This window comes from Carcharhinus amblyrhynchos, chromosome 12, assembly GCF_965287045.1.
Source record: "Carcharhinus amblyrhynchos chromosome 12, sCarAmb.v2.hapA, whole genome shotgun sequence".
Classification (NCBI taxonomy): domain Eukaryota; kingdom Metazoa; phylum Chordata; class Chondrichthyes; order Carcharhiniformes; family Carcharhinidae; genus Carcharhinus; species Carcharhinus amblyrhynchos.
Genome location: NC_137335.1, coordinates 79,830,291 through 79,857,261, shown reverse-complemented (window position 1 = coordinate 79,857,261; position 26,971 = coordinate 79,830,291). Strand labels below are relative to the sequence as shown.

The 26,971-nt window shown below is 41.0% G+C and overlaps 1 protein-coding gene across 1 annotated transcript in view; it reads right to left on the bottom strand.

Moving 5' to 3' along the window:
- The window catches only part of wdr27 (WD repeat domain 27), a 394,966-nt gene that overhangs the window by 336,856 nt on the left and 31,139 nt on the right, over positions 1-26,971 (bottom strand). Inside the window, exons 12-18 of the mRNA XM_080199853.1 lie at positions 24,820-24,944; positions 23,754-23,836; positions 16,230-16,305; positions 13,468-13,545; positions 12,636-12,742; positions 7,061-7,150; positions 4,162-4,283 (exon numbers count right to left, since the gene is read on the bottom strand). Coding sequence (XP_080055979.1) covers positions 4,162-4,283; positions 7,061-7,150; positions 12,636-12,742; positions 13,468-13,545; positions 16,230-16,305; positions 23,754-23,836; positions 24,820-24,944 — 681 coding nt within the window. The remainder of the gene's footprint in view (positions 1-4,161; positions 4,284-7,060; positions 7,151-12,635; positions 12,743-13,467; positions 13,546-16,229; positions 16,306-23,753; positions 23,837-24,819; positions 24,945-26,971) is intronic.

Below are 26,971 nucleotides of genomic sequence, written 5' to 3'. Positions count from 1 at the left end.
AAAGACAAGCTCATAAACATGATGGTTTCTGTGCTCAAAAAATTATGGAAATATCACTTTGTCTGAGAACAGAATTGTGACTGAATAATGTGGGTTCTTAATGGTCCATTAACAATCTGGAATTCAGTCAATCTTGGGAGTGGGAAGAAGTTCGAGGCTAGTCTCTCTTTGCGACTTCTATTCTGTGGCCAGTGAGCTCCCTCAGGAGGTTAAATAAATTATGTACAACCTAGAACTTCACAAGTAAAATACAGACTGTGGGTAGAGTAGGCCTGTTTAGTATATCATTTTCGTAAATGCGCTTAAATTTCTCCAAATTAAAATTCTCAACAGTAACTAGACCTTCTGCCCATCAAATACTGATTATGCACAATTAAACATGCATAGATCCTATCACCTAACCTCAAGATCTTTGTCTCAGAGTGAGTTAAGAGATTGCGTTGCCAATATGGAGCCAACATTACAAATGTCCATAATGAATTGCATATGCCTTTAGAAAAGTTGCTTTAATTTTTATTTGGTTTGGCGATCAATGTAAGCGAAAATAGTTTTTATTAATAAACGTTTATAAAATTCTCCCATTCCAGCCAATCGATCATTCTGGCTTTCAGCATACATATGGCATCTGCTACAAATAAATACATACTCACCAGGTTGGGCCAATAGTATCCTGGATTCTTACTGAGCGCTCACGTTGCGTGATCAATTATGAGGCCTTTTTTTTTGAAAAAAGCATTAATTCAGCATTTGCATCTATTGTTCTGGACCAGGTCATTTAGCAGACAGATCAGTATTACCTTTTAAATCTAATGGTTATATGATTAATTCACTCATGCAGATCGACTCCACATTATGTCATTCAAAAGTAACATCAGGTTCAACATAAATATATGTGAAATTGTGCAAAACAATTTGGGATTTTGCTACACTGAGTAATTCACTGGTTCCAGATTATGAGGCCCATGAGTCACATTATTGTGCACAGATGCTGATTCAATGTACCATGTTAATTTTAAAAAAGTTACCTCACTATCATAGTGGTCACCCTGGATTGGTCCAAAGTGACGTAATGGAACTATAATACATCTAGAAGGATGCACACAGCTGTCAAAAGGAAAGTTGCAATAATTCACTCAAACAGATTATTTTTTGATTTCATATTCAAGTAAATTATCACTCAGAGAAATAGGATTTAGTTTTTTTTAAAGTTTAGCTATTAGTGTCACAAGTAAGCTTACATTAACAATGCAATGATGTTAGAATCATAGAATCCTGCAGTGCAGGAGGTCATTTGGCCCACTGAGTCCACAATCCCACCCAGGCCCTATCCCCATAACCCCATGCATTTACCCTAGCTAGTCCCCCTGACACTAAGGAGCAATTTAGCATGGCCAAGTCGCCACACTCCAGCGCCTGTTTGGGTACACTGAGGGAGAATTTAGCAAGGCCAATGCATCTAACCAGCACGTCTTTCAGACCGTGGGAGGAAACCAGAGCACCAGAGGACACCCACACAGACACAAGGAGAATGTGCAAATTCTGCAAAGGCAGTGAACCAAGCTGGGAGTCGAACACGGGTCCCTATGCTGTGAGGTAGACGTGCTATCCTTTAGACAATCCTTTAAAAAATTAGCAAAACAGATGATGCACAACTCTTCAAAATCTTTAGAGGAATGGAGCAGTTCCCTATTTCAGACAGCCAGTTATCAGCATTAAGCACTCTAAGATCAGCTTTGACTGTAAATTAAAGAGACTTGTGTTTTGCAATGTATTGTAATTATTTATATACTGATATGTTCATAATGATGCAATCCTTTTATAGTTTTCATGATTGTTGATAACTAATTATGAATTATGATTACTTCTTTCATTTCTTTCATCATCACAATTCAGCACCTGCTGCCATGCTGCTTTGTCGATAAACTAACACTACCTACAACTACTGCAAAGAAAACAAAGCAACTTCCTCTGTTTCTGAAGCTGTAAAAACCACCTTCAGCTGCAACAGTGTCACATTTTCCATGTCTCCAAAAACAATCTTCTCTCTGAGTGACGGTTATTTAACAGTACCAAACAAAAGGATGAAAGGTTATCAGGTGTAGGCAGGAATGTGGAGTTGAGGTTCCGATCAGATCAGCCACGATCTTACTGAATGATGGAGCAGGCTCGAGGGGCCGAGTGGCCTCCTCCTGTTTCGAATTTGTATGTTGCATGTTCATAAGTTGCCCAAATTATCTTGGAGTCTTCCAACCAACATATGAAGGAGTCTTTCAAACCATGATTCTGAGCTGGGTCCAGCTCAAGATGCAGCAGCAAGAAAGAGGTAACATAAGAACTAGGAGCAGGAGTAGGCCATCTGGATTTCGTGAACTCAGCTCCACTTTCCCGCCCGCTCATTATAACCCTTAATTCCTTTACAGTTCAAAAATTTATCGATCCTTGTCTTAAAAAATTCAATGAGATAGCCTCAACTGTTTCACTGGGCAGGGAATTCCACAGATTCATAGTCCTTTGTGTGAAGAAGTTCCTCCTCAACTCAGTCCTAAATCTGTTTCCCCTTATTTTGAGGCCATGCCTCCTAGTTCTAATTTCACCTGCCAGTGGAAACAACCTCCCTGTTTCTATCTTATCTATTCCCTTCATAATCTTATATGTTTCTATAAGATCTCCCTTCATACTCATTGGAATTCAGGAGAATATCTCCAGTCTACTCAGAGTCTCCTCATAAGCCAACCCTCTCAACTCCGGAATCAACCGAGCGAATCTGCTCTGCACCCCCTCCAGTGCCAGTACATTCTTTCTCAAGTAAGGAGACCAAAACTGTACACAATACTCCAGCTGTGGCCTCACCAGCACCTTATACAGCTGCAACGTAACCTTGCCGTTTTTTAAACTCCATCCCTCCAGCAATAAAGGAATAAATTTCATTTGCCTTCTTAGTTACCAGCTGCACCTGCAAACCAACTCCTTGAGATTCTTGCACAAGGATGTCGAGGTCCCTCTGCACAGCAGCATGTTGCAATTTTTTACCATTTATATAATAGTCCATTTTGCTGGAATTCCTACCAAAATGGATAACCTCACATTTACCAACATTGTACTCCATCAGCTAGATCCTCACCCACTCACTCAGACTATCGATATCCCTTTGCTTTCAGCATCCTCTGCACACTTTGCTCTACCACTCATCTTACTATCATCTGCAAATTTTGACACACTAAGGTACACAGCAGCAGACCAGTAGTTCCAATGTGGGTAATTCTATAGATTGCAGTGTCACAGCATCACCATTCATGAAGACAGAAGAGGAAACTAAGAAGCATTTATGTATCCAGCAGATGATGGAATTTGAATTCAATAAAAAAATCTAGAATAATGAATCTACTGATTACTATGAAATCATTGCTGATTGTCAGAAAAACCCATCTGGTTCATTAATATCCTTTAGGGAAGGAAATCTGTTGCCCTTACCCAGTGTAGCCTACCTGTGACTCCATTGGTTGACTCTCAATTGCCTTCCAAGTGCAAGCAGACTAGCAATGCCCATGTCCCACAGATGAACAAAAAAAAGGTGGTCAAAGCAAATTCAGCTGTAACTTGCAAAAGGGAATTCAATATATACTTGAGAAAGAGAAATCAGCAGGGCTATGGGCGAAGAGCAGGAAATGGGAATAGCTGAAAGTTCTCTCAAAAAGCTCACATGAACAATGGGACCAAAGGCCTCCTTTTGTGCTATGTAATTCTACAAATATGCCATCAGCAGTGACAGGATCTCACAAGCATGGAGATCACAATCAGAATAAAGTGAATAAGTGTCTGTGTGCATTTCCTCCAGGTGCTCTGGTTTCCTCCCACACTCCAAAGATGTGCAGGTTAGGTGGATTGGCCACGCTAAATTGCCCCCTAGTGTCAGGGGAACTAACTATGGTAAATATATGGGGTTGTGAGGATAGGGCCTGGGTGGGATTGTGATCAGTGCAGACTTGATGGGCCAAATGGTCTCCTTCTGCGCTACAGGAATTCTATGATTCTATGAAGTGATAGAAAAGCTTGAAAGGGGGGGTGGTAACAGAAATAATGTGATGGAAATAGGCACAATGCAACATGCTGCAGGAAGTAGGTGTGGCTCACCATCATCTTGATATAGACAAATATAATTACCAACATCAGGGCAGGTGTTGAGCCATGAATTGGCCAGATCCATAATGACCGGTCTTCTGATGCAGTCAAGAGCCATTTATTATCCTGAGTCCATCCAATACAATTCACCGCTCCATCTTGACCTAAATGAAAGCACAGAACGAATGAATATTAATCGCAGTATAAAAAAGTAGCTGAATTATAAAGGCATAATAATGCATATTGGGAGGCAAAATGATAATATTACTAAGTGTCATTGTGGATTAGACCAAAGTTATTTCCTCCCTGGATTCTCCTCAATCCTGAGCAATGTCTTCTTGAAAAACTTCAGCACAGGGGCTTCTCTGGAAGAAATGATGGAGATGCCTCTACCATTTCAGGAACGTACTAATGCACTACATCTGCCTAATTTTGCAATACAACTCAAAGAATGAGCCTCGGAACGTTTTACTCCAAGAGCATGACGTTTCTGTTCTTGCAAAACGAGACTTCAGAGAAGCATCCCCAAAATGCTGTCAGAGTTTCTGAATCCCACACTCACACTCTTTAATTTATTATTCACAGAGGCCTTGCAAACCTTTGGTCAAACCGTTTATGAAAGAGACAAGGCACACAAGCCATTATTACAAACTGCTTTCTAGCACTTCTGTGGAAAGGGACAATGCAAAACACAAATCCAACAAATGCAATTTAGTTTTGAACAGACTTGTATAAAATATTAATGAAAGACTATACACATGTTAAAAGATACGTATTTAAAAAGTGATAATATTACTCCGTGTTTGTTTAATCTGCATAAGTAAAATAGTTTGGTTTTCAGTACCAATGCAAATTTTGTAGTGTTTCAGTGCTGCCCTCTTGTGTGCAGAATTATATGACTGAAACAATAGGATTGGATATTTGAAGGGCTTTGCTTTCCATTACTGACAGTGAGCTTGTATCATCTACCATTCGTTCCCTGAAATAATTTGCTGATTCAATCAATTTATTTTCCAAAGCTAATAATGGGATATGCAGGCACTGCCTCATTTGCCTGATACAGATCCTCAAACGGAGACATTAGAAAGTGTTTTTATTAAGAAGGATCATAGGAACAGTACCTATGTGATGGTGTGCCCATGATGTCAGCAGTAGGATGCTGACCAAGCAATGACATGTCCAAGTTACAATGCTGTATCATTTGGATCACAGGATCATAGAAACCCTACAGTGCAGAAGCAGGCCATTCAGCCCATCAACTCTCATAAGAACATAAGAAATAGGAGCAGGAGTAGGCCATCTAGCCCTTCGAGCCTGCCCCGCCATTTAATAAGATCATGGCTGATCTTAAGTGGATCAGTTCCACTTTCCCGCTTTCTCCCCATAACCCTTAATTCCCTTGTCTATCAGAAATCTATCTACCCGTGACTTAAATATATTCAGTGAGGTAACCTCCACCACTTCAATGGGCAGGGAATTCCGGAGATTCACCACCCTTTGAGTGAAGAAGTTCCTCCTCAACTCTGTTCTAAACTGCGCCCCCCCCCCTTATTTTGAGGCTGTATCCTCCAGTTCTGCTATCCTTTCTAAGCGGGAAGAATCTCTCTACCTCTACCCTATCTAGCCCCTTCATTATCTTGTAAGTCTCCAATGGAGCATCCAACCTAGACCCTAGCAGCATAAACCATGTAGTTACCTTGCTAATCCCCACTGGCTGACACATCTTTGGATGCTTAGGGACAGCTTAGCTTGGCCAATCCACCTAACCTGCACATCTGTGGCCTGTGGGAGGAAACCAAACCACCCAGAGGAAACCCACGCAGACACAGGGAGAACATGCAAACTCCACACAGACAATTACCCAAGGCCAGAATCGAACCTGGGTCCCTGGTGCTGTGAGGTAGCAGGGCTAACCACTCTGCCACCATGCAACCCCAGTGTTCCCATGATATTGTTGTTCTAATCCTTCCTAGAGGTCATGGGGCTGGAAGGAGTTACATACAATTACTGAAGATACTCAGAAAATGGTAGAGGGAGCTAAAAAATTTTTGGCTAATTGGTGAAAAAGAGTTCAGATAGGAATGGGCAGGCATCAGGTTTTCAACCTAGCAGTTTGGTTAAAAATTGCCAAAACGTTATTGAACTTGGACAGGCAGCCTCAGGGAATGAATACCATTCTGAGGGAAATTCTAACAGATTTTACTTTGAACACAGATGACAAATCTTGCTCTAGGAAATAATCTTGTGAATACAGCTAAATATTTGTATCAGTGGCCTTCAAATAAAGGACAAATGTTTAATTTGCTTCCCTGAAGTTTCTTCCTTTGCCACTTCAGCAGAGGCATTAACTTATCTGAAATAAATGGTTTCAGGCTCTGAGAGAAAGAGAGAAAGGAATTCAGAGTAAACACATTACAGTCTGTCTTCTGACAACCATAAGAAGTCTCACAACACCAGATTAAAGTCCAACAGGTTTATTTGGTAGCAAAAGCCACTAGCTTTCAGAGCACGGCTCCTTCGTCAGGTTGGCCACTTACCTGATGAAGAAGCAGCACTCCAAAAGCTAGTGGCTTTTGCTACCAAATAAACCTGTTAGACTTTAACCTGGTGTTGTGAGACTTCTTACTGTGTTTACTCCAATTCAGCATCTCCACACTCTGACAACCACATATTAGACTTCCTCTAACACATGAGAACTTGGTCATGACCAGTTTAAGTGTCGGGAAACTGACAACACTCATTATGAAGTTAAATGCTTCTCCCTGGTGCTGGGGAAGACAAATCAAATGCCCATATGAAATCTGGGCACAAGGAAAGTCAACTGGAGAGCAGAAATATACTGATAATTTTACAAGGTTTCAAATAATAGAATAAAAGATAACAAAACATCTGCAAAACCTATTTTAGAACTTTTAAGTCATAATCTTTTTACAGTTGCTACCTTTAAAGACAGTCGGGGATCCGGTCAGTGAGGAATTATAAACCAGCATGGATTTGTCAGCCAATCCAACAGCAAGCAATTTTCCATCTCCTGTAAGATATCATTAAATCAGAGGCTGAGAAAGTGTCAGAGATTTACTGCTGGGTAAAAGTTATTGTAATGTCCAACTACTGGTTACAGCAATTGAAAATTAGACAGTCATTTTTGTTTTCCTAGACAGATGAATACATAATATGAATACTACACACCTGACCAACAAACCTACACGCATGATCCACGCAGATGCTTTTTTAAATTTGGATTCACCTAGCTGTGGTCCAGGTAATGGATAGTGTTCCACGTGCAGCTTTTTCATTAGATTTATGTTTGCAAATGCAGCAAATTAGACAGTTTCAAAGCGTCAAAAATAATATTTGTACAAACTGAACAAAGGGTATAATTGATTTAGTTTAAAGCAGCACGGTGGCACAATGGTTTAAGGGTGGCATGGTGGCACAGTGGTTAGCACTGCCGCCTCACAACGCCACAGACTCGGGTTCAATTCTGGCCTTGGGTCACTATCTGTGTGGAGTTTGCACATTCTCCCCCGTGTCTGTGTGGGTTTTCTCTGGATGCTCTGGTTTCTTTCCACAATCTAAAGGTGTGCAGGTTAGATGGATTGGCCATACTAAATTAACCGTAGTGTCAGGGGATTAGCAGGGTAAATATGTGGCGTTATGGGAATAGGACGAGGAGGGATTGTGGTTGGTGCAGACTTGATGGGCTGAATGGCCTCCTTCTGTATTGTACAGATTCTAGTTGAAAGACGGCTTTTTCTTGGCACAAGCTGGTCTCAAGCTAGTTATTTGCACCGGTTGATGTCCATTCGCCTGCATTAATCCACACCCACTCACCTGCACCAGTCCACATCGACTCACCTGTATAATTCCATGCCCACTCACCTGTGAGTATTCAATGGCCAATCACCAACTGCCATCTGCCAGTCGTGACTTCCCAGTCCCAATCCAGCTGCCAGTCTCCAGTGTCTGGCTGGCAGTCAGCATAGAGTGGTGACAGGCTTCACGAGATAGGGTTTATACAGGCCATATGGTTACAGTCAGTGGCAACAGCACTGATACAGTTGCCAACAATAGCAAGCTACTGAATTAACACAGAGGTGGCACAGAAACAGGAAAATTGCACAACGTTGCAATTAATAGATCCAATTCCTTCTGTAAAAGCTGGCTATCAGCATTGCTGACTCTCCGGATTTCAATGCTGGCAGCAAATTTTGCACTTCACACATGGTCTGGGTACAGGTTTGCTGCAATAGATGCAAACTTTGATCATATTCCTGGTGTGGCCCAGTTCATGGATGTCTTGTGTTAAAGTCTGAAATATGTCCTTACCATTTGATTCATGCTGCAGATTCTGGGTGATTGTTGCAGCATCATTGACCCTTGTCGCTTTCTGAAACAAGCGGAAACATACTTAACCTGCTTTCGTACACAAGCAAAACTCATCCCATCAATGTTCGAATGCACAATGTTATCAAAGATCTTGGGAGATTTCTCAAAATGTCACCACCGTTTGAAGTTAAACCACAGTTGGCATTAAGTTGAGGCAATGTTAGACTATCTCGCTCAGGTGATATTACCAGAATGCAATGTGTTGGTGGTCTTTACTCAGCAGTATTTTGTTGTTGTTGTGATATGAAGAAAGCACCACATCTACATGCAATTGTAGTACAATTAGACCATGAAATGTAGACAGAACGGAAAAGCAGTGCTTTGCATTTCAAGCTTTTTCTCCTCAAGTAGTATTATAATTTAATTTGATTTGGTTTATTTTTGTCACATGTATTAACATATAGTGAAAAGTATTGTTTCTTGCGCTATACAAAGCATACCGTTCATAGAGAAAGAAACGAGAGAGTGCAGAATGTAGTGTTACAGTCATAGCTAGGGTGTAGCGAAAGATCAACTTAATGCAAGGCAAGTCCATTCAAAAATCTGACGGCAGCGGAAAGAAGCTGTTCTTGAGTTGGTTGGTATGTGACCTCAGACTTTTTCTCAATGGAAGAAGGTGGAAGAGAAAATGTCCAGGGTGCATGGGGTCCTTAATTACGCTGGCTGCTTTGCTGAGGCAGCAGGAAGTGTAGAGAGTCAATGGATAGGAGGCTGGTTTGCGTGAGGGATTGGATTACATTCACGACCTTTTATAGTTCCTTGCAGTCTTGAGCAGAGCAGGAGCCGTACCAAGCTGTGATACAGCCAGAAAGAATGCTTTCTGTATAAAGTAACCCATGAAAGGTAACTACCGTATTCCTTCTCTGTATCCTAACTGGGTTCATCTCATCTGGGTCAAACATCGGTCAGCTCCAGAATATTTGTGTTGAAAGAAAGAAGCCAATGTGGAATACAGTCCATCCAGAAAGTGACAGCACTTATAAAACAGACCCAGTATTTTGGATATGGTCACAGGAAACAACTTGATTTTTGGCTGTGACAGAATCATCCTATAATTCCCCCATATCTCCCACATCATCTTCATTTAACAGGAACATATTGCCATAACATATTAGTATGATTTTCCACTGCAGTCTGCTGTATATTTTAATGACAAGGAGTTGGCAAAATGTAAATTATTGCAATTATAAATACTGATAACTTGTTGCAGTAACATTGAGCTGGATTTTATGTCCACAGGTAAAATACGAACGGTGGCATCTTCCTGCCCACTACCAAGTTCTAAAGCTTATTTATGTATTAGTCACAAATAGACTTACATTAACACTGCAGTGAAGTTACTGTGAAAATCCCCTAGTCGCCATGCTCCAGCACCTGTTCGGTTACATTGAGTGAGAATTTAGCACGGCCAATGAACCTAGCCAGCACGTCTTTCAGACTGTGGGAGGAAACCGGAGCACCCGGAGGAAACCCCCACAGACGTGGGGAGAACATGCAGGCATCATGCAGACAGTGATCCAAGCCAGGAATCGGACCCGGGTCCCTGGTGTTGTAAGACTTCAATGCTAACCACTATGCCACCCTGCCACCTATGCATATGCTAGGTGAACAGGCATCTATATCAGCAGCCTGCCTGCCATATTCAAACAAATAATTAAAAGTCAATTCAGCTTGTTAACAAGCCAATTGAACCATTCAAAATAAAAGCAAAATGCTGCGGATGCTGGAATCTGCAAAAAAAACAGACAATGCTGGAAAAACTCAACCGGTCTGGTAGCATCTGTGGAGACAGAAACAGAGTTAAAATACAAATTTGTGTAACTCAGCGATGCTGCCAGACCTGCTGAGTTTCTCCAGGAGTTTCTGTTTCAAACCAACATAATATGCTGCCTATGCCACAACGCTGTTGGCACAGACAACTAGCTGGAGTGAAGGTTTTATAAAGGCAGGAAGGAGGGAGGAGGGCTGGTTCATGAGTCATCATTCATGGAATACATTTTTCACATCAAAAGCATCTCCTTGCTGTATGTTCCTCCTGAGCTCCAAAACTCCCCTTTCCCTGAGCTACTCAATCCATCCCCTGTCTAATGTCCCCAACTTACCTAGGTTCAGACATCATAGCTGCCTTCCTCTTGGGCCTACTTGCAGTCCCAGCAGTGCCCACAACTGAGCTCTGGCGCTGTTGGCGCTGCTGGACCTAACAGCCAATTAGATTTACCAGTAGCTCCTGAGGATTGGGCTTCCTCAGACTCTGGTGGAGGAGTCCCTCTCACACCTTGGTTCACCCACCAGCAGTGTGTCCTCGCTGAGAGACTGGGGCTTCTTTCCAACACCTTTCTGGTGCATTAGCAGCTGGCCAATTGGAGGGGTGGGGGGATGGGGGGAGGTGTGTGGACAGGGGCTGAGCAATCCACCAATCCCCTCCCTTAAAACCCAGCCCCTTATTTTTCATGAGAGATTTCATTAGGTGCAGAAGATTAACAGTGGCACCCTTTCTGAAGCCTCATTTTAGTTTAGTTAAATCAGCACAAACCTTGTTGGTAATGTCAAGACCTTTGAAGAAAATGAAGACTCAAGAATCAAATACAATAAAGTTTAAAGAAGCTTGGATAAAATAAAGTTTGAAGAATGGGGCAAAAGAGGAACTGGTGAGAACAGCTGTCTGGAGGGTTTTGATATGCAAAATAACTTGGCAGCAGGGAAACTGGAGGTGACTGGAGGAAAAAGTGCAGTACAGAATTTTAGGTGTTAAAACTATAGAAGAAGCGAGTTCAAAGTGGAGATGTAAGAATGTAATTTACATCTATATATGCTAACAGTCTGGTCCAATGAATAATACCAAAACAGTAAGACAGTATATCAGTTGCAGGGTTAAGAACATAAGAAATAGGAGCAGGAGTAGGCCGTCTAGCCCTTCGAGCCTGCCCCACCATTCAATAAGATCTTGACTGATCTGAAGTGGATCAGTTCCACTTTCCCGCTCTCTCCATTAGTTTCAGAGGAGAGGAAAATAGCTGGTAAACAGTCATGATCACAGCCACATCCAGCTAGGAAGTTGATTTCTCCCAAAGCACAGAATTCTAGGCTCCAATCAGCAGTTTAAAACCCTCACAGAAACTCTACGCTGAACAGATGAAAAACTTGAACTTGAGGATAATTTGAATGTGGTAACTATTTGCAGGATTTAATTCATATGTGGGATATTGATTTGGAGCAAAGGACTTTTCTCAGAGTTCAGAAATATAGATAGAAAGTCCGGGGGTTAATAAGGTAAAGTCACCATAATTCCAGATGACCATAGGCTGCTTTCCCCTTTCAGGGGGGAGAGCTGACTGGTGGCAATTTAACCCAATTCCACAAGATAACGTATAGCCTTTATCTTGATTAAATGTACCTTTTCTAGGTATTGTGATTTTCTTCCTTTCGTGTTTTCATTTCAGTTAATAAACATTCTTTTATTTGAATGCTAACAACTAGACTTTTCCTCACTAGTTTGCATATCTTTCTTCATATTAGTTCTCAAATGTGCATTTTGCAATTTGGTATAATGTTCCAAGTTACCCTTCTGCGTTTTGGGATACTCTTGCATCTAACATTAGTGGAATTACTAACATATGATGAAATAGATCACTTACTAATCTAGCTGAGTGAATGGGAAAGTGAATCAAAATGTTAATCTGATATACTTGTGCATCCTGGTTAGTGAAGCAACTTCTTGAGACAGGTTGCTCTCCAGTTATGCAATGCATGCTTATACTTAAATAGTTTTGCCAAATATGCAAGAGATTTCAGAATTCCTGTACCACATTATCAATGAGTGTTAGTGCTGGGAATGGAAATCTAACAATTCCTGATATTCAATATCAGCATCAGGCAATCCTAGTTCAAAGCCATTTGCAGAATAAAGCTCTAACTCTAACCTCACCCAAAAATGTGACTCAGTCCCTACCTGAGATAAAAGCAATTTACTGTGCCAGTGCAACAATTTTTCTACTTTCCATTGTTAGATATCCATAGCCATAAGATTTGTGGAAAGAACCCACAGGGAATTGGATTCAGAGTTCCAAACGTTTTAATTCAAATTCAATTCTACAAAACGTTCTCTATGTTCTCCAATCACGCAGTACCTGAATATTGGATGCAGCACACGGGTGTTGGTTGGTTTGAAACAGCAACCCGTGCATGAAGTTTGCTTGGTGCCAGGCTGTCCAGAGGGTATTCTTTGGTAACTCCCCTATAATACATCAAAGCACTGAGACTTAGCAACAGGGCTTCGAATGGAAATACAATAATATTTTCAATGGGTTAAACTTGTTCTTATCCTTACTGGGCACAAACACCACTTTGAGTGGGACACAACGCCTCACAATTAAACTTCCACAGAACTGATCATTGGGTGTGCCATAGAAAAGTCGTTGAGAGCGATTCCAACTGTGTCCACCCCAATGCAATATACAAAAACAGCACTGGTCATCACCATACAGCTGAAATGAAACATTGCAGACCTGCACTCACTTCTCTCCTTCTCTATGAACGGTATGCTTTCTGTCTGTAACAGAAATTGGGAACTCAAGTCCAGGATCACCCATTTGAATTTGACCTGATCCCTAACAGAAGAAAATTCAGAACTCCGAAACTCATGAAACTTCCCTTAAAATCAAATCAAATTCTTTTAACTGAAGTTATTGAAATACTGTTTCCTAATGATAAAGAGCTTGCTTTATATTTGTCATTCAAAACAGGTAGTTTGCATAACAAATTCAAAATCATCACATTAAAAATATGTACATTGTGCTTGTAATTCCATGTTAAAACGCTTGATCTGGAATATTGGAAGGGATGGTTACAAACAAGCAGCAATGAATTCAATACCATTCTTCACAATTGCACAATAATCCCAATCTTTTTACATGCAGATTTCAGAAATTAAGACGACTGTCTTGTTGATGGTTTCCTTACTTCAGACTACTATTTTTCTCCTTCTTCACTGAGTTGTTAGATCTTGAGGGATTTACCTTTGGTGCGAACATGTTCACTCTGCAAAAAAATCATTAATATTGTTGAATCAGTATCAAAAATTGAATACTACTTATTTCAATGGATCAACATTTAAATTGTTTAGAAATTGAAGTTTTGGACTAATTATTCAGCAACTGATGTGGATGGATTGTACACTTAGGACTAGATATTCATCCGACAAAAGATGAAGTGCACAAGAAGCAGTAGAAACAGCTATTGAACTAGTTTGTTCAAATATTTGGAGCTGAACTTCCATAACTTTACTGATGTGCCTCTGCCATGACTGTGACTGGTGTGGCTCAAGAGCACTAGAAATGGTTTGATCTCAATATCATAGGTCCTGACCTTGCCTGGAAGTTTATTCAAGCTTTATTGGGGGGAGGAGGGTTGAAACTCTGTCCAGCAGAAGCAAGAATACTGATGCAAAAGAAAAGCTTAAAATGTATTTATCAGTGTCACAGATCGGCTTACATTAAGACTGCGATGAAATGACTGTGAAATTCCCCCAGTCGCCATACTCGGGCATCTGTTCGTGTACACTGAGGGAGAATTTAGCATGGCCACTGCACCTAACCAGCGTGTCTTTTGGATTGTGGCAAGAAACCGGATCACTCAGAGGAAACCCATGCAGAAACCCATGCAGACCTATGGGAGAACATTCAGACTCTAAGAGCAGTAGTAGTGAGCTGACATGGAAGAAAGATCTTGCCAGCTCTGTGCTGTGGATTTTACTTTTTCCAACAGTCACTGCATTCCAGCACCGCCAATTTCAGTGCTGGCAAAGTACAAGATACTAAAATACCTTCATTTTTACATAATTTTGATCCCTGGTTCCAAGAAACAGTGGTATCATCAGGCAGGCTAAGTTGCCAATCACATTGAAGAATTCCCAGACAGAAAACCAGGAAGTAACAAGAAGGCGTTATTATTCACTTCTTAAAATTTTACAGAATGTAATACAAAGAGATGGGATTAAGGTAGAGATCAAATATCGTAAACAAACAGACTAAATTTTTTTTGCATGGAATGGAGAAATTATTCTTTTCAGGCCCAGAGGGCTTGTTCAGTAGTTACAACTTAGACATCAATATACACCCAGTTACACCTCATTCAACAAGACGTAACTTTTTCAGGGATGTTTACAGAGACAGTAGAAGTGTAAAAAGTAGCAGTTCAGATCAAATCAGTGCTTTCTAATTGATTTTCATCTTTAAGGACTTCCATAGCATTCCCTGTGGAGGAGTGAGGAATCAATTACATGGGTTTCCATCATGTAAACTGTGCATATTAACAGTGCACAGTTCTGGTCACCCTTGTATAGAAAGGATTTTATTAAACTAGAAAGAATGCAGAAAAGATTTACTAGTGACTTGATGGTTTGAGTTATAAGGAAAAGCTAGATAGACTGGGTCTTCTTTCTCTGGAGCGTAGGAGGCTGAGGGATGATCTTATAGAGGTCTATAAAATAATGAGGGGCATAGATCAGCTAGACAGTCAATATCTTTTCTCAAAGGTAGGGGAATCTAAAGGTAGGGTTTAAGGTGAGAGGGGAAAGAGACAAAAAGGTCCAGAGGGCAATTTTTTCACACAGATGGTGGTGAGTGTCTGGAACAAGCTGCCAGAGGTGGTAGTAGAGGTGGGTACAATTATGTCTTTTAAAGTTATATGGGTAAGATGGGTATAGAGGGATTTGGGTCAAATTGGGACTAAGGGGTTTAAAAAAAAGGCTGCGTGGACAAGTTGGGCTGAAGGGTCTGTTTCCCTGCTGCAAACCTCTATTACTCTGTAAAAACACACCAGAGCTGATATAATTTTTAGAGTAAAATCAGCAAAGACAGAGAGATTCACTGGCATTACAGCAGCAAAATCTGGAACACTATCTTCGGGAGAAATTACCGGGCTCTCCATTCTCCCTTCCACTCACCCATTGCCTTTTCCAGGATCTTCCACCATTAGGAGATCTATAACATGTTCAGTCAAGTGTATTATTATGCACATTACTAGCCATTGACACTGAACCAGTAATCCAGGGATAATGCTCTGGTTTGAATCTCCCCATAACAAATAAATTCCGTAAAAGCCAGGCATCCAGCTCCTTTGACCATGTTTGAACCAAGGCTGTAAGGAGGTCAGGAGCTGAGTGACCCTGGTGGAACATAAACTGAGCATTAGTGAGCAGGTTGTTGCTCAGTAAGTGCCACTTGATAACGCTGTTGATGATCCCTTTACTGATGATTGAGAGTAGATGGATGGGGTGGTAATTAGCCAGGTTGAATTTGTCCTGCTTTTTGCGTACAGGATGTGCCTGGGCAACTTCTCACATTGCTGTCTATTTGCCAGTGTGTAGCTGCACTGGAACAGATTGGCTAGGGTGCAACAAATTCTAGAACACAAATCTTCAGTACTATTTTCAGAATATTGTCAGCATATAGTACAAATAGTGCTGCTTTTTCAAAATGAAACTTTAAAACATTCAGATAATTCCCAGTCCACCACTTTGGCAGATGATAGTCTTTCCATAATCACTCTACAACTGGTTCTAGATGAATCACTCTGGAGTTTAGGGCACGCCATCGGACTAGAAAGATCCTCTAAACCACAATCAAAGTGTAGCTGGGTCCTGCAACAATGGAAAATCCCAGCTCAAGGTGCTTGATAAAACTTACTTCAAACATGCAGACTACATTCACAGCGACTCTTACCTAGGTGCTGAAGTGTAGCCAGAAGATTTCACTTTGGTATGAAACACAACCGGCTTGTCTTTAATACTGCTGGCAGCTAGTTCCAAAAATTCAAAATATAAACGTTATATTTTGCAAGAGTGTTAAGCCACAATTGTCTTTTGCATCAATAGTGATTGAAGAAATACCGTAACTTGCAATATGCATAAACAAATACAATAGCTGGTAGAAAAGTGTTACTTAACAAGGAACCATTAATAGCACCCAGGATGGGCAGCACGGTGGCACAGTAGTTAGCACTGATGCCTCACAGAGCCAGGGACCCGGGTTCAATTCCCAGCTTGGGTCACTGTCTGCGTGGAGTCCACAAGTTCTCCCTGTGTCTGTGTGGGTTTCCTCCAGGTGCTCCAGTTTCCTCCCACAGTCCAAAGATCAGAGACGTGCTGGTTAGGTGCACTGGCCATGCTAAATTCTCCCTCAGTGTACCTGAACAGACGCTGAAGTGTGGCGACTAGGTATTTTCACTGTAACTTCATTGCAACGTTAATGTAAGCCTACTCATGATGAATAAGTAAACTTTAAGCAAAATAATTGTAACTTAAAAAGACGATGCTGTATTGCATAAACAACGTTCTGATAACATGTATTATGGAATCTTCTCATGTTTAGCTTTTAATTTGATCAGATTTCATTGCCTTAAGCTAATTCAACTATAGCACAGTATTATATTGTGAAATGTAATTGTATTATAAGGCAGTAATGCATTGCTGTTGGTTATAGGATCATACTGCAACATTCTAAAACAGTATTCCTGTTAAACTAAAATATTATATATTAGTACATCAATATATTGATATTGAAGTGGTGGAGGCTGCCTCGCTAAATATTTTTAAGAAGCGGGTTGATGGGTTCTTGATAAGAGAGGGGATTAAGGGTTATGGGGAGAGGGCGGGAAAGTGGAACTGAGCCACGACAGATCAGCCATGATCTTATTGAATGGCGGGGCAGGCTCGAAGGGCTAGATGGCCTACTCCTGTTCCTATTTCTTATGTTCTTATGTTCTTATATTAACGTTTTTCTGCTCCTATATACCTGGTTATGCTGCATTAATATGTAAATGTTATAGTACGGGAATACCTCTGCTGTACCATTACACTTATAGCGCTATAGTACTGGACTATCCACTTAAGATAAGCCATGATCTTGCTGAGTGGCGGGGCAAGCTCGAAGGGCTAGATGGCCTACTTCTGCTCCTATTTATTATGTTCTTATGGACTATATTCATGCTACAGCATACTGCCTACATATATTAGTATAATAATGCAGTATTATTGTTAATACACAGTAATGTATTGTCTTTTTATATGTGTTAACTAAAGTATCAGTGCTATAAATTACAATTACATTTGCAGTGATATTTTCTTTTCAAGTGTACAGTTCTTTATTTAGGTCAGTTAAGTATTTGTTGCACATGGAAACTCACTGCTGTACTTAAATGTACAAGCCAAGCAACTGAGAAATGCACAATTTCTGCTTGCATGTCTTCTCCGTAGGAGTCCACTTAACCCACATCCTCACAGCTACCAAGATAGTGTGCTATTGATATATTTCATGTTTAAGGGCAATCATTTAAAATTCATCTTTTCTACAGGCAGTCGGTAAGCATGCAGCTCTGATTTTGAAGGAGCAGGATAATTACTTATTTTAGGCAAGTAGTGTTTTCTTAGATAGAGTTAATGGATTTTTATTTACAGATGGAGCTTTCTCCTGGGGATTTTGATTAAGTTGATTGAAAGGTCATGAGTTATCAATCAGATGCTGATGTGGTGATGAGAGGAACTAGGTCCATAGCAGGGAAGAAAAAAACTAAGCAGTTGTAGGTCTGCTGAAGTCAGAGGCACATGTAGGCTGTTCCTGAGAATTCATTCTTTCTCTACAAAATCTCTCCCTGAAAGCTTCAAGATGGTTAACATAACTTATAACAAGTATGCCTGGATTTGCTAACTATATTAGTGAAAGTTGTCTTGATCTGTGCGTGAATGGGGCTTATTTGGGCTGAAACAGTCATAAGATAGAAAGTAAAGTTGCTTTCTTTCATTTTTAAATACTGTTTAACTGTTTGTGGTTAAGCTGCTTCATTTATTATAGTTGCATAGTTGTAACAACTGTGAAATTAATTAAAGCCTGTTTTACTATAAGGATTCCTACTTTGTCAGTGGAATTATTCCTAGAAAGAAGTATTCTTTCCTCACATTTATGCAAAAAAGGAAAAATGTTTAGGGTCTAGTCTGGCTTCTTAAATGTAACTTGAGGTTCTGGTCTGGGACCATCCACAGTGTAGGCACAATTTGGAAACAATCAAGACAACAAGCAGTTTACGGTACTGCTAAACTGCACAGAATCTCTGGGAATACCAAGAGCATACAGTGGTAATACTGGAGTTTATTTTTAAAGAATATTTTTACTGAAAATTTTCCAATTTACCACAAAACAGAACAAATCCCAAAATCTAGTACAGTACAAATTAATCAGTGTTCCACAAAAACATACAGAAAAGACTAGCAAACACTCAATCAAATAGTTCAAATTATAGATCATAGCATTTGTTGTAGTCTCATCTCGTATGGATAATGAAAGGGTACCAGGAACAGTGGAGGATCTCAGGATAACTGGATAAAGCCATGAGCATATTCTCAAGGGCAATGAGGGATGGGCAATAAATGCTGGCCAGCCAGCAATTCCCAGAATGAATAAAAAAAACGCATGTGGCTCCATGGAACATGCATTTCTTCATGGGACAAGAGTGACAGAACTATACAATATACCAAATCCCTTATGGACAATATGCGACCAACTAGGGGCCTAACTCAGCATCCCAGGCCTCCAAGAAACTGGAACACCAGGATACTGCCATTGGTACAAGACATGTGAGGCAGTATACACTCTCAAAAACAAGAACCAGTAAGCCAAGGATTCACAAGCTCGCCAAGACTTGCAACACAACAACTTCTCCTCCTCTCCAGCCATTATCAGAGGCACTGATGAGACTCCCATCACTGGAAAACCTAAACCATTTTCCACCAATAAATCCTGCCGACAAAGAGAAAAAGTATCATCTAGACACAGGATATCTCGAGGACAGATACAACTCCCCACTTGCCAACAAGATAAGAGAAACCTTCAAGGGTTAACTATAACAAATCAAAGCTTATATCACCCCACCCACCCGGATAAAGAAAGGAAACCCCAAAGAGGGAGGAGCATCAGGATTATCCAAGAGACGCCAGATGTTGCCTCCACCTCCCCCGGGAAGCCCAAACTTCAAGAAATCATCAGATTGGATGTCTCCGCACAAGATCACTTGGAGGAGCCAACTTGCTCCTCCAACCAGCGTAATCTCCAATCAAAGAAACACACCAACAACACTCAACTGATGCCCCCAAATTTGTACGCAGGCCCCACAGCCAACAGGATACTACATCCCCACGGAAAATAAGTCTCAAGGAGGAGCGTTCCAGAAGCCCCATCGGAGAAACCTTAACAACAGGATAATATGCCCACCGTGCATTCCATGAGCCAAGTAATCAAGTAACCACTGTCCTTACCCATGCAATCTAGTAAAATTAGAAAACCAATCCAAGAAAGGCTAGATATCCAAGAATTAGCCAACCTCAGGTGTGCACCAGTGCATAGTTCCCCCACTCCACAACACCAGAGACAAAACAAAAAGCACCCCGTCTTTTCCAGGATATATGATCTTATACACACAAAGACTATAGCTTCCTCGTCCCACTGTCGCAGCACGCCAGCGGACGAGTATCATCAAAAAGAAAAAATGGACAATCCTGATTTCACACTATAACAGAATAACAGGCAACACAAGCCTCTGTGCTCATATCTTTGTCAGGATAAAAGACAGAACCAGGAGTGTGATCACAAAGGAACAAAAGTTCAGGATTAATGATGAACTGCAGGATATTATAATCATCCAGGGAACTTGAAAAGGCTAAAGTCTTGACAGGATCATTGAGCAACATCCAGGATCCATTTAGAGTTTAACTGAAGCCTTTGCATTTCTACCATGTCATCGTCCTGAGGCCTGGGTAATTTAACAGTTTGGCCCCAATGGGTGGCATCCGGCTGCCTCCAACCCTTCTCAACAAACACCGAGAACGGTTGGAATCTTTGACAGAGCCCAAGCCTCAAACACCCAATACAATGTGTTCCATCAAACTCCAGATTCTAAACCCGCAAATCAAAATTGTGAAAGCACGGCAGCCTGTTCTCAAATTCAGCCAGGAATTCATCTCCAGCACCCTTCAAGTGATCGAGGATGATTACTCCTTCTCCGGCCCCATCTCCTCGAATCAAATAGGATACGCTATGCAGCAGGATTTCCAAGGACTGTTGGTGAGCCACGTGGGGGAAACTGCCCTCTCCATTCACAAGGTTTTCTTCTTTGCTTCATCTAGTCTCTTTAGGATATCTCAGTTCATCAAGATGGGCACCAAAAATCAGTGCTAGGGAGCCAAGACTGTCATCTACCACTTCACTCATAATAACAGCTGTCATCTCAACTGCAGCACTAAAGCTTCGGCCCACTCACCAATGAAACTGCCACAGCGAACTGGGCCCCACCCTAGCCGTCTCCAACCACCTTGATCAAACAAGGATCTTCTTGACTTAACTCTGGCTTCCCTTTGCCAAACTTCAGCCTGGGTCTTCTAGGATCACAGCACAGATTACACACATCAGGAACAGATAATTATGGGTTGTGCATCAGGATAAAAAATGGATTAAAAGATGAGTAACGCCAGAGCTCACGGAAACGCAGCCAATCACACACTTACCTCACGTGATTCCCCCACCCCGACTATCAGAGTTTAACCAGCTAAAGACTTGCGTAGAATCATAGAATCCTACAGTGCAGAAGGAGGCCATTCAGCCCATCAAGTCTGCACCAACCAGATTCCCATCCAGGCCCTATCCGAGTAATCCCATGCACTTATCCGATCTAGTACCTCTGACACTAAGGGGCAATTTAACATGGCCAAGTCACCTAACCCGCACATCTTTGGACTGTGGGCAGAAACCGGAGCACCCAGAGGAAACCCACACAGACATGGGGAGAATGTGCAAACTCCACACAGACAGTGACCCAAGCCAAGGTCCCAGGCCCTGTGAGGCAGCAGTGCTAACCACTCTACCACCGCAGTCAATCTGTGCAAGGCTCTGCATGGTAAGCTACACACTACTTATCTACCCATCAGGATCTTGATTTGCAGTGTTTTTGGAGGTTGCCAGCATACACCATGATTTGTAGCATGTAGTTTCCTAAACCTTTTACAGTGGTGGAAGTGTTTCCTTCCACTGACAAGATACTGTCAACTAAAATTAAATTCTATAAACTATACTTTTCCCTTTTGTAATGGTAATATCAAAAAATGGAGAGCATTCTGAAATATCCTCTTATGAAATGGCAAATGAAATCTCCATGATTTAGAGTTCAAGAATCAATTATTTGATGCAGTTTATCTTCGTGTGTGATGTATTTGTAACTCACCTGTAACTCACAAAAAGATTAATAATAGGTAAATATATACGCCACAAATAAGAACATAAGAACATAAGAAATAGCAGCAACAGTAGGCCATCTAGCCCTTCGAGTCTGCCCCACCATTCAATAAGATCATGGCTGATCTGAAGTGGATCAGTTCCATTTTCCCGCTTTCTCCCCATAACCCTTAATTCCCTGTCTATCAGAAACCTATCTACCCGTGACTTAAATATATTTAGTGAGGTAGCCTCCACCACTTCAACGGGCACAGAATTCCAGAGATTCATCACCCTTTGAGTGAAGAAGTTCTTCCTCAACTCCGATCTAAACTGCCCCCCACTTAACTTGAGGCTGTGTCCTCTAGTCCTGCTATCCTTTCTAAGGATATATAAGGGTGGCACGGTAGCACTGCTGCCTCACAGTCCCAGGGACCGGGGTTCAATTCCAGCCTTGTGTGACTGTCTGTGTGGAGTTTGCACATTCTCCCCGTGTCTGCGTGGCTTTCGTCCAGGTGCTTCGGTTTCCTCCCACAGACCAAAGATGGGCAGGTTAGGTGGACTGGCCATGCTAAATTGCCCGTTAATGTCCAAAGATATGCAGGTTACGGGGATTAGCAAGGTAAATATTTGGGGTTATGAGGATAGGACCTGGGTAAGATGCCTTGTCGGAAAGTTGGTGCAGACTCGATGGGTCAAATGGCCTCCTTCCGCACTATGGGAATTCTATGGTGCTATATAAAGGACTTAGTTCAGCAGTAAAGTTAAAGTAAAAAATAATACCAGTAAATATTCACGGTGCAATCCCACTGTAGATTCAGACATACAATATCTGTATGCCTTGACCTGAAAACCTGGGCAAGATCATTTTGAATTTGACGATATTGTTGAAATGAGAATTTTCTTTGGACCATGCTTTCTCCCCCTGTAAAGTGGATTTTCTTACTTGCACATGCCAACAGCAACATTTTCAAACACAAGCCAAACTATCGGAGCGGACAAGAGCAAAAATAGCAATGTCTGAAATATGATAAATGGAATAATGTGCAGCTTCTGACAGCGAACACTCGAGCTCTGCTACAGAGGGCCTCCGCTACACAAACTTGGCACTCTGTCAAGCACCCAGCTACCATAAAACTATTTCAGTCTCCATTAAAAACTTTTATGTTGCTTTTGCTTCTTGTAGTCTTTGATGTCCAGCATAATGCATTTCCACAAACTTGCACGCACAGGTCCTTTCAACACATGGCCTCAGCCATTACACTGCACAATCTATGATTGCAATCTTTCACCACATCAATCTGCCATATATTCCAGTGCATTTCTGCAGCATAATATTCCTTTTTGTACAATCTAAGAACAATTGAAAGCGTCCAAAAGTTGCCAAAAAATTAATCAGCGATATGAAAATGGAAAAATGTGCATGTCTAAAATACACAACTGAAAAAGAAATTACTTCAAAATCACCTCCAGTTTATTTCTGGATTGAATTCAGAAATAAATCAGTTTCACCAGAAGAAGTTAATTGTAATATTAAGAACATGTGGAGAAGGAGGTTAATCGATTTAAAATCTAGACCAGTAAGATCAACAAACAAAACTTTTCAATTGCAAGAATCAGTTCCAGCCACCGAGTGGTATGCAGTTTGGACACTTTTCTAAGCACTGAAATATCATTAAGGCCCATGAAAATGAATTCACGGGAATAAAACTGGGGCAGGTTCTGTCACAGTGGGGGAACAAGGTAGGAGAAAAACAGAAAACAAACACTGAATGGTACAGCATGAACCGCCCACGACAAACTGCACAATTTGAAATCCCCCCCCATAATAAATGGCAACGTTAGTTTCAGGTTGTTTTTTGAAAACAATACAAGGATTAAAATGAATGCCAACTAAGTACTGTATATTCAATCTGCAGCCATAAATCTGGCTGCAAAAAAAGTCATTGTGCTCCTATCTGCATTCTGCAAAAGCAGGGAAACAGCACTTACCTGTGTTTGTGTGCCCAGCTGACTTACTTTTCACCTTCTGCTGCAGATCACAGTTTAAAGGGGAAGTGGTCAGCAAAGGTGATCTGAAAGAAAAGGTGGACTGCTCAGTACTAATTGCCAATCAAGTGACTCCTGTAGCATGTCCAAAAGACATGCTGGTTAGGGTGCATTCTCCTTCAGTGTACCCAAACAGGTGCCAGAGTGTGGCGACTGGAGGATTTTCACAGGAACTTCATTGCAGTGTTAATGTAAGCCTACTTGTGATACTAATAAATTAACTTTCAAACTTCATATTAATAAAGGTTTAAATAATGAATAATTCAATGGATATGTCAAATAGTGAAAATCACAGTTAAGCTGCATAAAAATGCGAGGGAAACCACTACAAGGAATAAAGTTAATTAAATAATAGCTGGATGGACAATGTATTACAGATAGACAAATGGCAAGTAACCTGATTGAAGTGACAGGAATAACAAAAGATAATTGGCATTTTGAATTTGTTTCCTTCCTTTAATCTGAAAGTTCTTTCCCATTTATTTTAGTTGTTCAATTTTAAGGGCTGATTTTTCCTAGATTCCATTAACAGTCTGGGAGAGGAGGGTTCATAACTTTCTGCAGCTGGTCTGATTAAAACATCATCCTGCCTTCAAAATTGCTGCAAAACGACTGTTTTCATTGATCTGGAGGCAGGCCATCTTTTCAGAGCACCTCCTGGTATGGAATTTCCAAAAAGCCTGACAGGCAGAAAATGAGGAACCCTTTCTGCCCTTATTTAGGAGCCTTAATCATAAATTAGGATGGTATAAACACATACTAAGTACGTAGTTTGCTGATATTGCTACTTTTTTTTGGCTGTACACTGTAATATTTCCTGTTATTAAGCTGCATAATTTATCATACTGCACTGTGAAAAGGATAAAGATTATTTATTTGTGTCACAAATAGGTTTACAGTAAGCTGATACATACATATGGTATACATCCATTGGCCTCAGAGGTGAAAGTTGTATTAATTTAAGATCTTAACATCTTTTTTGAAAATATCTAGTAAGGAACTGTTTTACCTGGCAATGACACTGAGTGATTCCTCCTCATTGCTATATTGCAGACACATCTTTGCAAGTTCATTCATATGAACTTCCAGCAGAGCAATATGCTTTCCAAACATGGAAGAAATGAGACAAAAAATCTGTAGGAGTAAAATGAATTGAATTCCAATAAGAGTTATATGTTCAAAAATTGCAGTAAAATGTTACCCTCCCAAAGTACATTTTATCTTTTGTAAAAATCTTTCTCACCAGAAAAGTTCTTGTAAGAATTGTGCAAAGACACTGGTTACAATTGAAACTCAAACACTTGTATAAAGATACTAGCCTAGATTTTGCAGATAAGGGGAATTTCCACCCACCTCAAAGATGTACCTCTGTGGCCAGTCTCACAGCCTCAGAATCATCGCTATACATCTGACAGTCCCCAGACTCACCTGGGAGTTTACCCAGAGTTTTGCTCCATCAGGCTTGAAGATGCAAGGGCATTATCATGTTCCCACAGTGGTAAATGCAGGGCAATTTAATGCACAGGCTTCACAGACTGAAAAATGCTGTCACAGCAAGGCTGGATGTCTGGGATTAACAGACATCCTGGTATCTGATGATGTTATGGTGCTAAAGGTAGGAAATGTGTCACAGGATATATTGCCCCTTTTTTTCCCCGAGCGTAATTATAGTGGAAAATCTATCTCACTACTTTGAAAACAGTCAGTGATTCAACATGTAACAAAGATGTGAGTTTCAAACGACTTATTCTTGAAAAATCTTCTAAGCTTGTGTGAAATGAATCAATGATAATCAGTTGCAATGATTTGCATTTTCATACCTACATTTTTGAATCTGTAACATTGTCAGTCTAGTTTTGAAACATCATGAATACAGAATACATCTTATAGGAAGTTTATTTCGAGTTTTAACCTAGTTCCCAAATCCATCATCCAGGGCATGAAGGGACTCAGCTTGCAGGGAGTCTGCTGACAATGCAAATGCTTTCTCCAGTTAACTGAGCGCACATATGTTTTGTGAAAATAAAATATTCATTCACGGAACATGGACATGGCTGGCTAGGCCACTGGTTATTGCTTATACCTAACTTCCCTGGAGAAAGTGGTGATGAACCACTGTAGTCCATGTGGTATATGAACACCCACAGTCTTTGGGGGGGGGGAGGCAGGAATGGTTGTTGCAGGTTCCGGGGTTCAAATGCTTCAGTCGGAGTAGAGAAGGAGGTAGAAAAGGGGGAGGGGTAGCGTTATTAGTCAAGGATTGTATCACAGTGTCAGAGAAGAAGTTTGATGAGGACTTGTCTGTTGAGGTAGTATGGGCTGAGATTAGAAATAGGAGAGGAGAGGTCACCCTGTTGGGAGTCTTTTATAGACCTCCTAAAAGTTCTAGAGAGGTTGAGGAAAGGATTGCGGAGACAATCCTGGATAGGAGTGAAAGTAATAGGGTAATTGTTATGGGGGACTTTAACTTTACTAATATTGATGGGAATAGCTATAGCTCTAGCTCATTAGAGGGGTCAGTTTTTGCACAAAGCGTGCAGGAAGGTTTTTTGACTCAGTATGTTAATAGGCCAACTAGAGGTGAGGCTATATTGGATTTGGTGCTGGGAAATGAGCCAGACCAGGTGTTAGACTTGGAAGTTGGTGTGCATTTTGGTGATAGTGACCACAATTCGGTTACGTTCACCTTAGTGATGGAAAGGGATAGGCATGAACCTCGGGACAGTAGTTTTAGCTGGGGCAAGGGTAATTATGAGGCTATTAGGAGAGAATTAGGAAGCATAGGTTGGACTAGGAGACTACAGGGGCTGAAAACGTCCGAAATGTGGAGCTTTTTCAAGGTACAGCTACTGCGAGTCCTTGATATGTATGTCCCTGTCAGGCAAGGAGGAAATGGTCGAGCAAGGGAACCGTGGTGCACTAAAAAAGTTGATTCGCTGGTTAAAAGGAAAAAGGAGGCTTATGTCAGGATGAGACTTGAGGGCTCAGGTAGTGCACTGGAAAGCTTTAGATTGGCTAGGAGGGAGTTAAAGAGTGAGTTAAGAAGAGCTAAAAGAGGACATAAGAAGACTTTGGCTGATAGGATTAAGGAGAATCCTAAGGCGTTCTATAGATATGTTAAGAATAGAAGACTGGTTAGGGCAAGATTAGGGCCAGTTAGA